Source organism: Ornithorhynchus anatinus, chromosome 14 (assembly GCF_004115215.2).
Source record: "Ornithorhynchus anatinus isolate Pmale09 chromosome 14, mOrnAna1.pri.v4, whole genome shotgun sequence".
In the NCBI taxonomy this organism is placed as follows: domain Eukaryota; kingdom Metazoa; phylum Chordata; class Mammalia; order Monotremata; family Ornithorhynchidae; genus Ornithorhynchus; species Ornithorhynchus anatinus.
In genome coordinates, this window is record NC_041741.1 from 18,011,188 (window position 1) to 18,025,074 (window position 13,887).

General features: G+C 49.4%; 1 protein-coding gene across 1 annotated transcript in view; it reads right to left on the reverse strand.

Annotated features, from left to right (window-relative positions):
* The window catches only part of PTPRB (protein tyrosine phosphatase receptor type B), a 102,800-nt gene that overhangs the window by 60,483 nt on the left and 28,430 nt on the right, over nucleotides 1–13,887 (reverse strand). Inside the window, exon 4 of the mRNA XM_029078476.2 lies at nucleotides 9,942–10,230. Coding sequence (XP_028934309.1) covers nucleotides 9,942–10,230 — 289 coding nt within the window. The remainder of the gene's footprint in view (nucleotides 1–9,941; nucleotides 10,231–13,887) is intronic.

Below are 13,887 nucleotides of genomic sequence, written 5' to 3' on the forward strand. Positions count from 1 at the left end.
CCGAATGGTGTCATACAAGTGGATTCTCTTCTGAAGGCGAACACACCTGCAGCAAATAGGAAGGATCTGTTTCAGCCATTTCTAAAGAGGGGATTTTCATCTACAATTTCTAGCTCAAAATAGCAATTTTTGCAACTCGCTTTTATCTTAAATAATAACCTAAACGGCAACAATTACAGAGAAACCAAAATGGATGGAGAGAATCACGATTTAAAGTGGATGTTTCTTTTTGGGAGGGTCACCTCGGGATTCAGAAAAAGCACACCACTAAACAGTCTCGAACTCCCAGAATACCTTAGAAGAGACCCTGTGACATTTGGCAAGTGAAAACCCTTCTTCATGCTGACATGACAGCTGAGGTCGAGATTAATTTAGCTGGATATTTTAATTTTTTCTTACAGTAATTAACATTGGAATCTCTGCTCTGAGCCAGATCAAATGATTATTACACATTTTGTAGAGTCTACTTAACAGAAATACAATTTCTAAGGTATATTAAACAAAAAAAATACTTTGCGTGCCTAAAAGGTGGAATTCAGAAGTGCAGACTTTATCTAATATATCTGGGCCCGAAAACAAAACACTTAGTCCTTCGTACATCCGTTAGAACAAAGAAACAATGAAGTTGGGAAGTGCAGAGGCTGAGAGAGTTTGGGCTGGAAGCAAACACTTAAAATACCATTTTTATTGTGATAAAGGTCTCTTCTGGCTGAGCTCCAAGGCTTTTATATTATATAAGTGAAATGTTCAGATTCGTATTTTCAAATCTGTCCTTAAAGGGGCCTCTAATTTTGGTTCCATTCTTGGAAGTTTTCCACATTAGAACTTTGAAGCGATCTGCTTTAGATGTGTTGAAAAGCATTTTATCAAGGAAGCTAGTTTATTCGCTGGATGGACTAAACGTAAAAGATCGATGTATTTCGCATGCACGTGCGTGGGCAAAGATGAGCGATTGTCAGTCATATTTATTGAGCGTTTACTCTATACAGAGCGCTGGTCTAAGTGCTTGGGGGAGTACGGTGCAGAGGTGGGAGACCCCTTCCCTGCCTGCAACGAGCTTACCGTCTAGAGGGGGAGGCAGACATTAATATAAATACATAATTTACAGATAGGTACGTAAAAGCTGTGGGGAGATACCGAATGCCCCTCAATAGTGGAGTATAGCTCCTGGTACAGTGTTAAGCTGAACAGCCTGTGGGTGCTAAATCAGTAGATGCCCTCGTGATGCTGGTGATAATGGGCCCGTTTTAAACACCCGAGAAATAAAATAACTGCATCTTGAAAAACATTAGTCACATTGTTGGCAACCCCGTGTTTTCTGGTTTCAGACACAACAGGAAATGAAAATGCCAAACTGCCAGGAGAGAGGCTGATTTTCTGGGTGTTTCCGCCCACACCAGTAACAGGAAGTACCTGAAATCTTAAGGAAAAGAAAGCTCACAGGACTCTGAGACTGAGGAAAATTTGGCTAAACGCTTGCCCCAAGATTCGCTTCCTAAGTGTTTTCCAGAAAGGAAGACACACAAATGCAGAGTGGGTTTCATTCTTTGTCGGGAACGCTAGCGACGCGACTTCCGGGATACTGTGATTTTATAATTTTCCCATTTATTTTGGAAGCAGCATTCATGTTCAAGTGAAAATAGAATTAACTCCGGATTTCTATTCTGGCAGCATTTTGTTTTAGCTCTCGTTCCCCGCTTTTGATTTCTACTCTGCTAAAAATGTTTCAGAATGCATCAACCTTTAAAAAGATTGTTTCGGTGATATAATGAAATGAAGACTAGTAACGGATCCATTGCAGCTTTATCCCTAGAAAAGTTGTCTTCATCTTTCATTCTTGATACAGCTAGTGGCTTGATGATTTACCATTTTACCAATGATCTCTTGGGGGAATGTTTTATGGATCATTGTGATAAATGCTCTGATAAATCGTGCTCGGAGATTAGGGGAATTAGAGATAAACAGTTCTAGAACAATCTATTATGGAATCATTAGCGAGCCATAAAACATCACTACTAAACAGCATAAAAAAGTAATGAAAACTTTTCTATAAAAGCACCTGATTAATAGGCACCCACTGAATGTGACTCTGGGATGTGAATTTCAATTTTCCCTTTGAAAACTACTGGAGAAACAGTGTGGCTGAATGGAGAGAGCTCAGACCTGGGAGTCAGAGGGCCTGGGTTCTAATCCCTAGTCCACCACTTGCCTGCTTTGTGACCTTGGGCAAGTCGCTTAACTTTTCTGTGTTCCAGTTCCCTTATTTGCAAAATGGGGAGCCAATACCTGTTCTCCTTCCTACTTGGGCTTTGAGCAAGTCTTGTCTTATGCTGGCGACTCGTCTCGGACCCACAGGGACGCCACGGACGCATCTCTCCCAGAACGCCCCACCTCCGCCTGAAATTGTTCTGGTAGTGGATCCATAGAGTTTTCTTGGTAAAAATACTAAAGTGATTTTCCACTGCTTCCTTCCGTACAGTAAACTTGAATCTTCGCCCTTGACTCTCTCCCGTGCCGCTGCTGCCCAGCACACGAGAGTTTTGACTTGTAGCAGATTGCCTTCCACTCGCTAGCCCCTGCCCAAGCTAGGAATGGAATGGAAATGTCTCTGCTTGACTCTGCCTTCCACTCGCTAGCCCCTGCCCAAGCTAGGAATGGAATGGAAATGTCTCTGCTTGACTCTCCCATAGTAGAGACTGGTAGAGTACTGGAAACTCTCCAGGTGTGAACTTGAGAGGGGTTTTGAGTACCAGGGATGGCCTGAGTATCTTGTATCTACTCCAGTGCGTAGTACAGTGCACACAGTAAGGACTTTAATGCCAGTATTACTATTATTATTACTACTGTATCATCCCCAGTGCTTGGTAGAGTTCTTGGCATACACTGAATGCTTAAATGTCACAATTCTTCTTCTTATTATTATAAGAGATCATGCATCACTTGAAACCCACCATTCCCATAATGGCCAGGCCGTCTGTAGTGTAACATCAATCGAAAGGCCGCGCTGATTCATCCCACAGTAAGCCTATTTACCGGTTATTTTCCCATGGCACGAGCCCAGCCGGCGATTTCCATCAGGAGTCAAAGCAATTGAACCCAATGGGCTGGATGCTCCCATTCCAGCCCACGGAAGCACGAGCATCGCATCCTCCCAAGGGCAGAGGGGGAGGAGAGGGAGTCAGTGTCCACTCCCCTCCTGAATTCCCGGCTGTAACGGGACTCATTCGTGTCGGGCCAGAAGGCCAGGGCAGTGCCTAACTCAGGCACGGAGGTGCCGCCTGCAGGAAGAGAGGAGCGTTCTGTGCCGTGCCAGACTTGATAATAATAATTGTAGTACTTGTTAAACGCTTAATATGCGCCAAACCCTTGGGTGGTTATACGCAAATCGGGTTGGATGCAGTCCCCGTCCCACGGGGGGCTCACTGTCTCAATCCCTATTTTACAGAAGGGATAACTGAGGCACAGAGAAGTGAAGTGACTTGCCCGAGGTCACAGAGCAGACAAGTGGCAGAGCCGGGATTTGACTTGTCGCCATTCCCTCTCTTCTCCCCGGCAGGGTAACAGGCCCCAGTACTACTGGGCTCTAGCTCTCTGCTCCAATCAATCCATTAATCAGTGGTATTGATTGAGCGCTAAGTCGATTCACCTATGCTGTGCATCAGCGGCATGGGAAAGAGTCAAAGGCAGACGATCAAGTGATCAAAACGTTGATCAAAGACAACGACATTCATTCGTTCAGTCGTATTTGTTGAGTGTTTACCGTGTGCACAGCACTGTATTAAGCGCTTGGGAGAGTACAATACAACAACAGTCACATTCCTGGACCACAACGGCAGAGACTCAAGTTTTTACTGCACGGAAGAGAGCGATGGTAAACCACTTCTGTACCTTTACCAAGAAAACATACACCAGAACGATTTTAAGACAGAAGGCTTCGTAAGAGGACGGTCTGAAGAGGGTGTGTCCACGGAGTCGCTGTGGGTCGGAAACAACTCAAAGGCACCTGAAGAAGAACTAAGCACTTGGGAGTGTACATTGCAGTGGAGTTGGTTGACTCCTGCTGTGTGACCTTGGGCAAGTCACTTTCTTTGTGCTTCAGTTCCTCAACTGTAAAATGGGGATTAAAACTGTGAGCCCCATGTGGGACAGGGTCAGTGTCCAGCCTGACTAGCTTCTATCTATCCCAACGCTTAGAGTGGTGCTTGATACATAGTAAGTGCTTAACAAGTGCCATCATTATTTCCAGGAGTTAGAATTGTGCCTGGGATGTAGTTGGCACTCAAACACTGCAATTACTATAATTATTAGACATGAGCTCTGCCTTCGAGTTTACAATCTAGCGGGGACAAACAAATCTGCTCATCGTCACCTGTTCGTACCCAGCCCGCTCCCAGCTACTTCACATGCCAGCCCCTGCTCTCAGAATGCTCTGTTTTGTGTCAAACCACATCTCTACCTTATTTCAAATTCTACAAAAGAAATACCTCCCTCCATCATTCCACCTGACTTCGGTCCCCACATTTTCTGCGCGTAACCCATGGCATTGCTGGTACATCACAGGGCTGGAGAAAGTTCAGAAAAAGGCCACAAAGGGAACAGAAGCAGTTGCCGTTTTAAAGATTTTAATAACTGTGCTATAGTCATGAAGTGCTTCTCCCTCTAGACTATAAGCTCATCGTGGGCAGGGAATCTAGCTACAATAATGTGCCTATCTACAATAGATATAATAAGTATCTATTGTACTCTCCCTCTGCACACGGTAAGCACTCGATAAATACGATTGATTGATTAGTACGCACTTATTATTTGCAAGTTCTGTGCTAAGGCTGGGCTAGATTCAAGGTAAGCAGATAGGACAGTTTGAGTCCAACATGGGGCTTAAGGTCTAAGGTGATGAGTTGAAACCATTCAAACTCCTTAACCTGTAAAAATGAAGGCTCCGAGGAACTTGACTGAAGTTTACAAAGTCACAAAGGGGTAACATCGAAGGACATCGGGATAACAGCGTTTGAGTTCGAAAGGGCCAAGAAACACCAGAGATTATTTTCACTAAGTGGTGAAACATGGAGGAGAATTCATCATTTCTGGAGTTGTGGAGGCAGAAAATATCAATATTTTCCAGAAGGGTTTGTCACGGACAAGAGATCTGTGCTGGGTAATTAGAGGAAAAAGGGATAGTAAAAGGCTCAAGAGAGCCTAAATAGATTTGAGGTCGAAGGGTCCATAATGGACTATTGAAATGGAAAGGGTCCTTTGGTGTCACGTCTCAGAGGGAATACCGGGCAGGGTCATTGACCCAGCACATCATCGCTTGGGTGCTTTTTATCCATGTGCATAAGTACTCTTGTGTTATTCTCTTCTACTCTACGCTTCCTGCTTCTTCTGTTCCCCTTGTACATTTGTGGGGCTTTTCCGCCTCCGACTCCCACTTACTTCTGCTCCCGGCCCTCCCTGTGCTAGCTCGCATAGTTCTCCCCAACTTCAAAGCCCTTCTGAAATCACCTCACTCCAGGAGGCCCTTCCCAGGTCGCAGCCACCAACTGGGAGTTCAGTACTTCAGTGCCAACTACACCCTGGTGTACTCACAACAACTGGTAGCAGCTTCTGAATCACATCCTACACACCTGATTATCTAAGCACTAACATACACATCATCATCAAGGGCATTTTTTGAGGTTTTACTGTATGCAGAGCCTTGTACTAAGCACTTGGGAGAGTACGAAACAGAATCGGTAGCCACGTTCCCTGCCCGCCACGACCTTATAGTTACACATATCTGCTTTTACATAGGAGGAAGAAGGGTATTATTTGCTTGCCTCCCCTGTTAGATAATAAGCTGCTGAAGACCAGGATTCATGTCTAATTAACTTGACTGAACTCTCCCGAACATTCAGTACAGTGCTCTGCACACAGTAGGAGCTAAATACTATTCGATTGACTAGACTGGAGGCTCTGCTTGTTCATCCTAGTAATTTTCCATAGTGTTCATTCAGTGACCAACTGCTTAGTAGACTCTTTGTTCCTAGCACAATGACTGGTTCTGCCTCGTTTTACCTCTCCTTGGCACGTCCCCTTTTGGGGACAAAGACCTGAGGAAATACAAAAGGTTCTGAGGTGTCCAACATCTGCAGTGTGACCTTGGGTCAGTCACTTCACTTCTCTGTGCCTCAGTTCCCTCATCTATAAAATGGGGATTAAAATTGAGAGCCCCATGCAGGATAGGGACTGTGTCCGACCTGATTAGCTTTTAGCCATCCTAGTGCTTGGCACACAATCAGTGCTTAACAAATACCATAAACAAAATAAATTTCATATGTATATATAAGTGTGTATGTGAGGGTATGTACACACACCATCCAACAGCATAGGACAATAGCTTGGTCCTATGTCTGCGCTCAGTATTAAACACAGCCCAAATTTACCTTTTCAATTCAAAATTTTTGAAATGTGTTCTTTTTACCCCCCTACTGGAGAAACATTATGTGGGTACATAGCTTTGATCACCTTTCACCCAAAGGCTAATATGGAGAGATAGAAGATAGATTATTTTGGTCAGGACAGAGCACTTAAACTTCCAGATCTGTTGTACTGATAAAGTACCAATTAGAGGGTCCCGAAAGGGGCTTTAACAAAGAATCCGCTAGAGAGGACAGTTGGGGTTTCCTATGATAACAGTTGTTGGTGGAGAAATGTATGCGGCTAATAGTTGCTTACGTTCCAACTCCTTTCTTCTGAAGCTATCTGAAAAGCTTCAGCTTATCCTCTTTATTTGACTCCCACTCCTCTCTGGAGAAGTTGATTTAAAAATGAAATAAATCTGTGAATTATTATAGAGTGACTTAAATGAGTTTGCATTAATCTACAAAGGCAGGGACAGATCATTTGGGGAGAAATTGGATCACTTACACTTAGACACCAGAGGTTAATGTCAAACGTTTTAATGAAGGGGTAAAGGAGGAAAGTGACATTCAGCATCTATAGAGAGGCAAAAGTCCCACTGCAAGACGAAACAAGCCAAAGAATGATTACTGCACCCCGGACTCTAAATTGATCTGAGAAGCAACATGTCCTGGTGGAAAGAGCCCTGATCCGGGAGTCAGAGGATCTGCTACTAATCCCACAAAATAAGCGCTCAATAAACATCACTGCTGATGATAACTCTGTCATCATGACAGAGTTGACTGGATGACCTTGAGTCAATCATTTAACTTTGTGCCTCAGTTTCCTCATCTGGGAAAACAGGGATTCCATACCTGTTCTCCCTCAAATTTAGGCTATGAGCCCCAGGTGGGACGGGGAGTGTATCCACTCTGATGATCTTGATTCTACTCCAGTGCTTAAAAAAGAGCACTTGGCACATAGTAAGTGCTTAAATATCATAATAATTATAATTATTAATCATCCACACTCTTAGAGCATTCCTGCTCAAAGAAGCAACCCTAAAACTTCAACTATTCAGACCAGAAAACTCATCCAAAAGCAGCATTTGCTCTCTCACTTCAGGTCACCACAGTTTAGAGAGACAATTCAGTTCAATTAGAGAAGCAGCATGGCTCAGTGGAAAGAGCACGGGCTTTGGAGTCGGAGGTCATGAGTTCGAATCCCAGCTCTGCCACTTGTCAGCAGTGTGACTGTGGGCAAGTCACTTCACTTCTCTGTGCCTCAGTTCCCTCATCTGTAAAATGGGGATTAAGACTGTGAGCCCCACGTGGGACAACCTGATTCCCCTGAGTCTACCCCAGCGCTTAGAACAGTGCTCTGCACATAGTAAGCGCTTAAGAAATACAAATACCGACATTATTATTTCAATGGAGAAAAATCTGTCCTAGAGCAAATAACGCAAACCGTTTGGATATATTTGCCTTAATGATCTCTCCCAATAAAGTCAATATCAAAATCAATGGCATTTGAGGGCTTACTCTGTAAAGAACCCTGTGGTAAGTGCTTGTGTAATATAAGAGAGGAGGTAGAGAGTAAGGCATGTTCCCTGTCCACAGTGACCTTACAATCTAGAGTGGGTGACAGACATTTCTATAATTTAGATTGAAATCTTTGACTTTTTTGGGTAGGAAGCAGCTTGGCTCAGTGGAAAGATCCCAGGCTTGGGAGTCAGAGGTCATAGATTCTAATCCTGGCTCCACCACTTGTCAGCTGAGTGACTTGGGGCAAGTCACTTTGCTTCTCTGTGCCTCAGTTCCCTCATCTGCAAAATGGGGATTAAGATTGTGAGCCCCACGTGGGACAACCTAATAGCCCTGTATCTATCCCAGTGCTTGGCACATAGTAAGCGCTTAAATACCATCATTATTAATATGAGTTGAGGGGTTATGGGTGCTCACGAACCAATTTATTCAGTTCAAAATATAAATAAAACATGGGACAAGATAAAACAAGTTTTCTGGTGTATAACGAATCATGCTCCCAGTGAAAACAAAAAGCAATAGTAGACTAGAATCTTAGTTAACTTCTAAATGATTGTTTAAATTAAAACTTGCATCTGCTTATCCTTAATTTGAATTACGTGAACACAAGAAAACTATTTAAAATAATATCCTCAGCTAGATTCTTACTTTAAAATACGAAAAGAACTACAGGGCATAGTCGACGCGACCAACTCATACCCAATACCTAAAGCGGCTATCAAATATATTTTATTCTCCAGATATACTCAGAGTAATACAGTGAAGTTATTTCCACGTCTTTCCTTTTTTCGCTCTCTCGGCGAAACTCAAAGTTGTTTTTCAAACGAACCGAAGGAAACAATATCAAGTTTCAGGTTTACCCTCTGTGGACGAGGTAAGCGTTTTTATACGTAAAAAGCAGCAATACTTGTGCCAAAAATTTGGGGGTGGTCAGTTGTGACCATTAACCACGTACTCCATTGACCATTCACTCTAATACTCGTTTTAAGAACTAGGAGTTTAGGAACCGAACCTTTTACAGGTGTGGATGCTTGAACGTATTACCATTCTACGTATCATCCGGTTCATGGAGCATCAGGTCGCCTTCCAGATTTTACAGGATTTAGCCTTAAAACCCTTCACAGAAAACACGAGGGGTCACTAAGGGTAAGAGGACATTAAAAAAAGCGGTAAAGATACTTTAGAAAGGTTTAAGAAAAGCTGACATTCACCGCACAGAAAGCAACAAGATTTAAGAAGCGCCTTATCTCCACGACCTTTTTAAACACCCAAATAAACGCACAGATTTAAAGTGCCAACCCATCCTTCTAAAAATAGCCCAGTTCTCGCCAAACGACCCAAACTGTGTCTTCACGCCGCGAATGTAAAGTTTGGGAATCGAATCGACCCTTATAAACGGAGATGAGCTCGCCAAGCTCAGCGGGGTTCAAGTCATTTTGGGAAACTGACCTTCGGCCACGAATAAGTCGATGCTAATAAAAAAGTATTAGGGGGAAAAAAAGCAAATTTCTCCATTAAACAACACGCGGCAGGGCTCGGCTGGGCCCTCCCGCTCTTCTTTCCGAGGCGGTTTTGCTCAATTAGGTGCGATTTTCGTCTCCCGACGCTATGCAGTAATGACGATGGTGGTATTTTATAAAGCGCTTACTCTGTGCAAAGCACTGTACTAAGCGCCGACCTCCATCCTAAGGTGCAGTTTTATTCTCTCCCGCCTCCCCGGTTGAACGGTCGGCACCTGAAACCGCTCGCTTATCATCAGTGACATCTGAGCGCTTACTAGGCGCAGAGCACTGTGCTAAGCGCTTGGGCGAGCCCCTTCCCGGGGAATTAGAAGGCGGAGGCGCCACCAAACTCCGCTCTAGGATTCCGCAGGGGGAGGGGAGGGGAGGGGGGGATCGTGATCAAAACAGCAAAATGTCCCCCCGGGGCAGAAGCGGCCCCGGGGCCCGCGGGTGGAGCCCAGCGCTCGGCGCAGGGTCGGGCAGGGAGCGCGCCTCTCCGCCCTCCCGTCCCTCCTACCTGTCTGCAGAGCAATGTGGCGGGTCTGGCCGTCGGTGAGGTCCAGCAGGCGGAGCCGGTAGAGGGTCCCCGGGCGCAGCCCCTCGGCTCCGCATTCGTAGGTGTCGTTGTCCGGCCGGGGCCCGGGGCAGGGCCGACCCCCCGAGGGGCCGGGGTCGGGGTCGGGGTCGGGGGCCGGGCCGTAGAGGAGGCTGAAGTTGCAGGGGGCGGCGGGGACGGTCCAGCGGAGCCGGATGGATGTGCCGGACACCGTCCACTCTGTCCAGTGGACGGCGCATCGCGCGGGCTCCTGCGGCGACGGGACGGGGGAACCGGACACCTGGCCCTCGGCTCCTTCTCCTCTCCTCGCCCGGGTCCCTCCCTCCTCCTCCTCCTCCTCCGTGCCCCCTCTTCCCCATCACCTGGGTCCCCTCCTCCTCCTCACCCGTGCCCCCTCTTCCCCATCACCTGTGCCCCCTTCTCGCTCGGGTCCCCTCCTCCTCCTCCTCCTGTGTCCCCTCTTCTCCATCACCTGGGTCCCCCCCTCCTCCGACTGTGGCCCCTCTTCCCATTACCCGTGTCCCCTCCTCTTCACCTGTGGCCCCTTCTCACCTGGGTCCCCCCTACCCTGGGTCCCTTCCTCCTCCTCCTGCGCCCCCTCTTCCCATTACCAGGGTCCCCTCCTCCCCCTCCCCTGGGGGCCCTCGTCCTCTTCACCTGTGTCCCCTCTCCCCCATCCCTTTTATCCCCCCTCGCCTGGGTCCCCTCCTCCCCCGTGCTCCCTCTCCCCCATCCCTTGTGTCCCAACCTTCTCACCTGGGCCCCCTCCTCACCCTCGCTTGTGTCCCCCCCTTCTCACCTGGGTCCCCTCCTCCTCCTCACCTGTGCCCCCTCTTCCCCATCCCTTTTATCCCCCCTCGCCTGGGTCCCCTCCTCCCCCGTGCCTCCTCTTCCCCCTCCCCCGTGCCCCCTCTCCCCCATCCCTCGTGTCCCAACCTTCTCACCTGGGCCCCCTCCTCCCCATCGCTTGTGTCCCCCCCCCCTCACCCGGGTCCCCTCCTCCTCCTCCTCACCTGTGCCCCCTCTTCCCCATCCCTTTTATCCCCCCTCGCCTGGGTCCCCCCCTCTCCCGTGCCCCCTCTCCCCCATCCCTTGTGTCCCAACCTTCTCACCTGGGCCCCCTCTTCCCCAACCCTTTTATCCCCCCTCGCCTGGGTCCCCTCCTCCCCCGCGCCCCCTCCTCCCCCTCCCCCGTGCCCCCTTCTCCCCCATCCCTTGTGTCCCAACCTTCTCACCCGGGTCCCCTCCTCCCCCTCCTGAGCCGTGCCCCCCGGGGTGGGTCCCCCTCCATGCCCCTCCGGCCCGCGTTTGGGTCTCACCTGCGCGCGGCCGAGAGCGATGCGGAGGAGGAGGAGGAGGAGGAGGAGGAGGAGGAGGAGCGGGCGGGCGGGCCGGCTGAGCATGGCGGGCCGCCTCGGGGCGGGGACCCCGGCGTCCGGGGGCTGGGAGGGCCGGAGGGCCGGAGGGCCGGAGGGCCGGGGGTCCCGCCGCCGCCGCCGCCGCTGCTCCCGCCCGCGCCGGGCTGCGGGGGCCGCGGGGGCCGCCCACCCCCCGCTGCCATCCTGCCCCGCACTGCGCCCGCCCGCCCGCCCACTTCCGCAATCAAATCCCAATTTCCTCGTCTCGGGCCGAGGAACAATGTGCGGGGGGCCGGCGGGGGGCCGGGTCCCCGCCCCGGCCCTCCGGAGCGGCCCCCCCCTCCATCCCCACACCCTCCGCACTCTCACTTTTCCCTCCACCCTGCCCGATCCTCTGCCCGCAAACGTTACTTTTCTCCCTCTTCCTTTCCCCACCTCCCCCATCGCAAGAATAAATACTAGACGTGAGCCTCAGGGGGCTCACGCTCTAAGAGGAGATTTGACCGACGGGCCTGGGGGAGAGGGAATGCTAAGAACGAGGTATGGGCCGACCGCCGTCCGGAGCACCGGGGTGGATCCGAGGGAGCCAGGTTGGACCGAGTCCCAGTCCCACCTAGGGCTCAAGCTCTCAGTCCCCATTTCGCAGATGAGGGAACGGGGTCGCTTACGCTTCTCGCCCGAGATGTCACGGCGGACGGGTGGCGGAGCTGGGATCGGCGCCCGTGACTTTCGGGCCCGTGCTCTCTCCGCTGGGCCACTCGGCTTCCTCGTCCTTCGGTTACCTGGCCGTCCCCTTCCCCACGCCCTTGGCGGGGGTCTTTTCTGAGACCGCCTGGGGGCTTTCGGCTTCGTGGTGTCGTGGAGAGAGCGTGGGCCTTGGGGGTCAGAACCCCGACTCTGCCACTTGTCTGGGCCTCGGTTACCTCATCTGAATATGGGGATTGAGACCGTGAGCCCCGTACGGGAGAGGGACCGTGTCCAACCGGATCTGCTCGTACCCACCCCGGCGCTCGGTACGGCGCCCGGCGCGTAGTAGGCGCTCAACGGAACCTGCGGTTATGATTATTCTCTTTTCCCCAAGCCCGGTCAAATCTCTCCTTAGATCGTGAGGCCCTTGAGGGACAGGGACCGTATCCACTTCCCCGTGTATTCCCCACCGGTGCTTACGTGGAACGGTGCTCCGCACGTAGTAGGCGCTTAATAAATACGCTTCCTACTCTGCCCATCGCCCATCTGGTCTTTCGCTTTATTTCTTTCCACCCCTTTAAGGAGTGGCAGAAGGATGACCCCCCCCCGACCTAGTTCCCGTATTCCGGCTTTTTAAGGTCGCACCAAAGGGGTCTTCTAGTGTGGACAGTTACAGCTTTCCACCCGCTCACGGAGCAACCTGCTCCTTGCTGAAGGACGGGTCTGAGGAGACAGAGTTCCCTCAAGCTTTTTGCCCTGAAAATGGCCTCTTTCTAGTCCCCCGAATAAATGAAACTAAAAATACACTCGACAAAGTTAAAAAAAAAAATTCCATTTCTCAGGGAACAAAGAAAATGAAATCCATAGGGACACCAGCAATGAAAGCAGAGCCTACACCATCTATAATTGACTACTATTTCCTTTAGACTTCACCCATAACAACCAGTCCGAGAAAGGGAGCTATAAATGAATTCACGTTGTCATTTCCCAGGCTCAGAGGGAGAAGGGATAACGCTGAAGATGAACGGAGACCGAATTAACAGGGTATTTTCTCTTCCTTTTTAAATAGGCTTGCTATACCTGCACGGGATACAGATTTTTCCACTTGGACAAGAATGGAAGGTGCGATTTCTGGGAAACTGTTTCTGATAAAAAAAATATTCTAAGGTCCCATCAGTAAAAGAGTCAGTAGTGGTGGTAAAGAGCCAAGGGATGGGGGTGGGAGTAGGGCTGGATTAACAAAAGATGTTCGCGGGGCTGAAGCCCAGGGGAGCCAGGCTAAGGGGAGTCTCCCGAATAGCCCACAGTGGGGTCCCCAGCTGTGAGCTGCCAACGTTGCTCCAGCCCCTTCTCCCACCAAGTCATCCTCGAGAACGTTCAATCCTGTTTGAGTTCGCTATGTGCAGAACACTGTGCAAAGTGCTCGGGAGAGCACTAAATAACGATATTTTCTCCTCATTCCGCTCCCTGTGGCTCTGGCTTATTGCTGGGGGTGGTCTGCAGGAGTGGTGCGAGAGCTGAAGTCCTGGCTCAATTTTGGTAGGTTCTTCTCCTCTCTCCCTGCCCCTCACAAGGCTTGGGATCTGCCCCAGGCCAAAGGTACACCAACTAGACCCTGAGAAAACACCGACCCAGGCCTGAACTCGCTAATAGCCCCGGCTACTGATGGTTTTTAAATGAGAGTTACATCCTGCGTATATGCAAGAGCCCCTACTGGATACAGGGGAGCCAGTACGGAGATGGGAATGAAGCTGAGGACTGAGCACCAGAGTTGTAATAATGGTACTCGTTAATATTAACGGTACTTGTTCAGCGCTTACTGTGTGCCAAGCACTATTCTAAGCCCTGGAGTAGATTCGAGT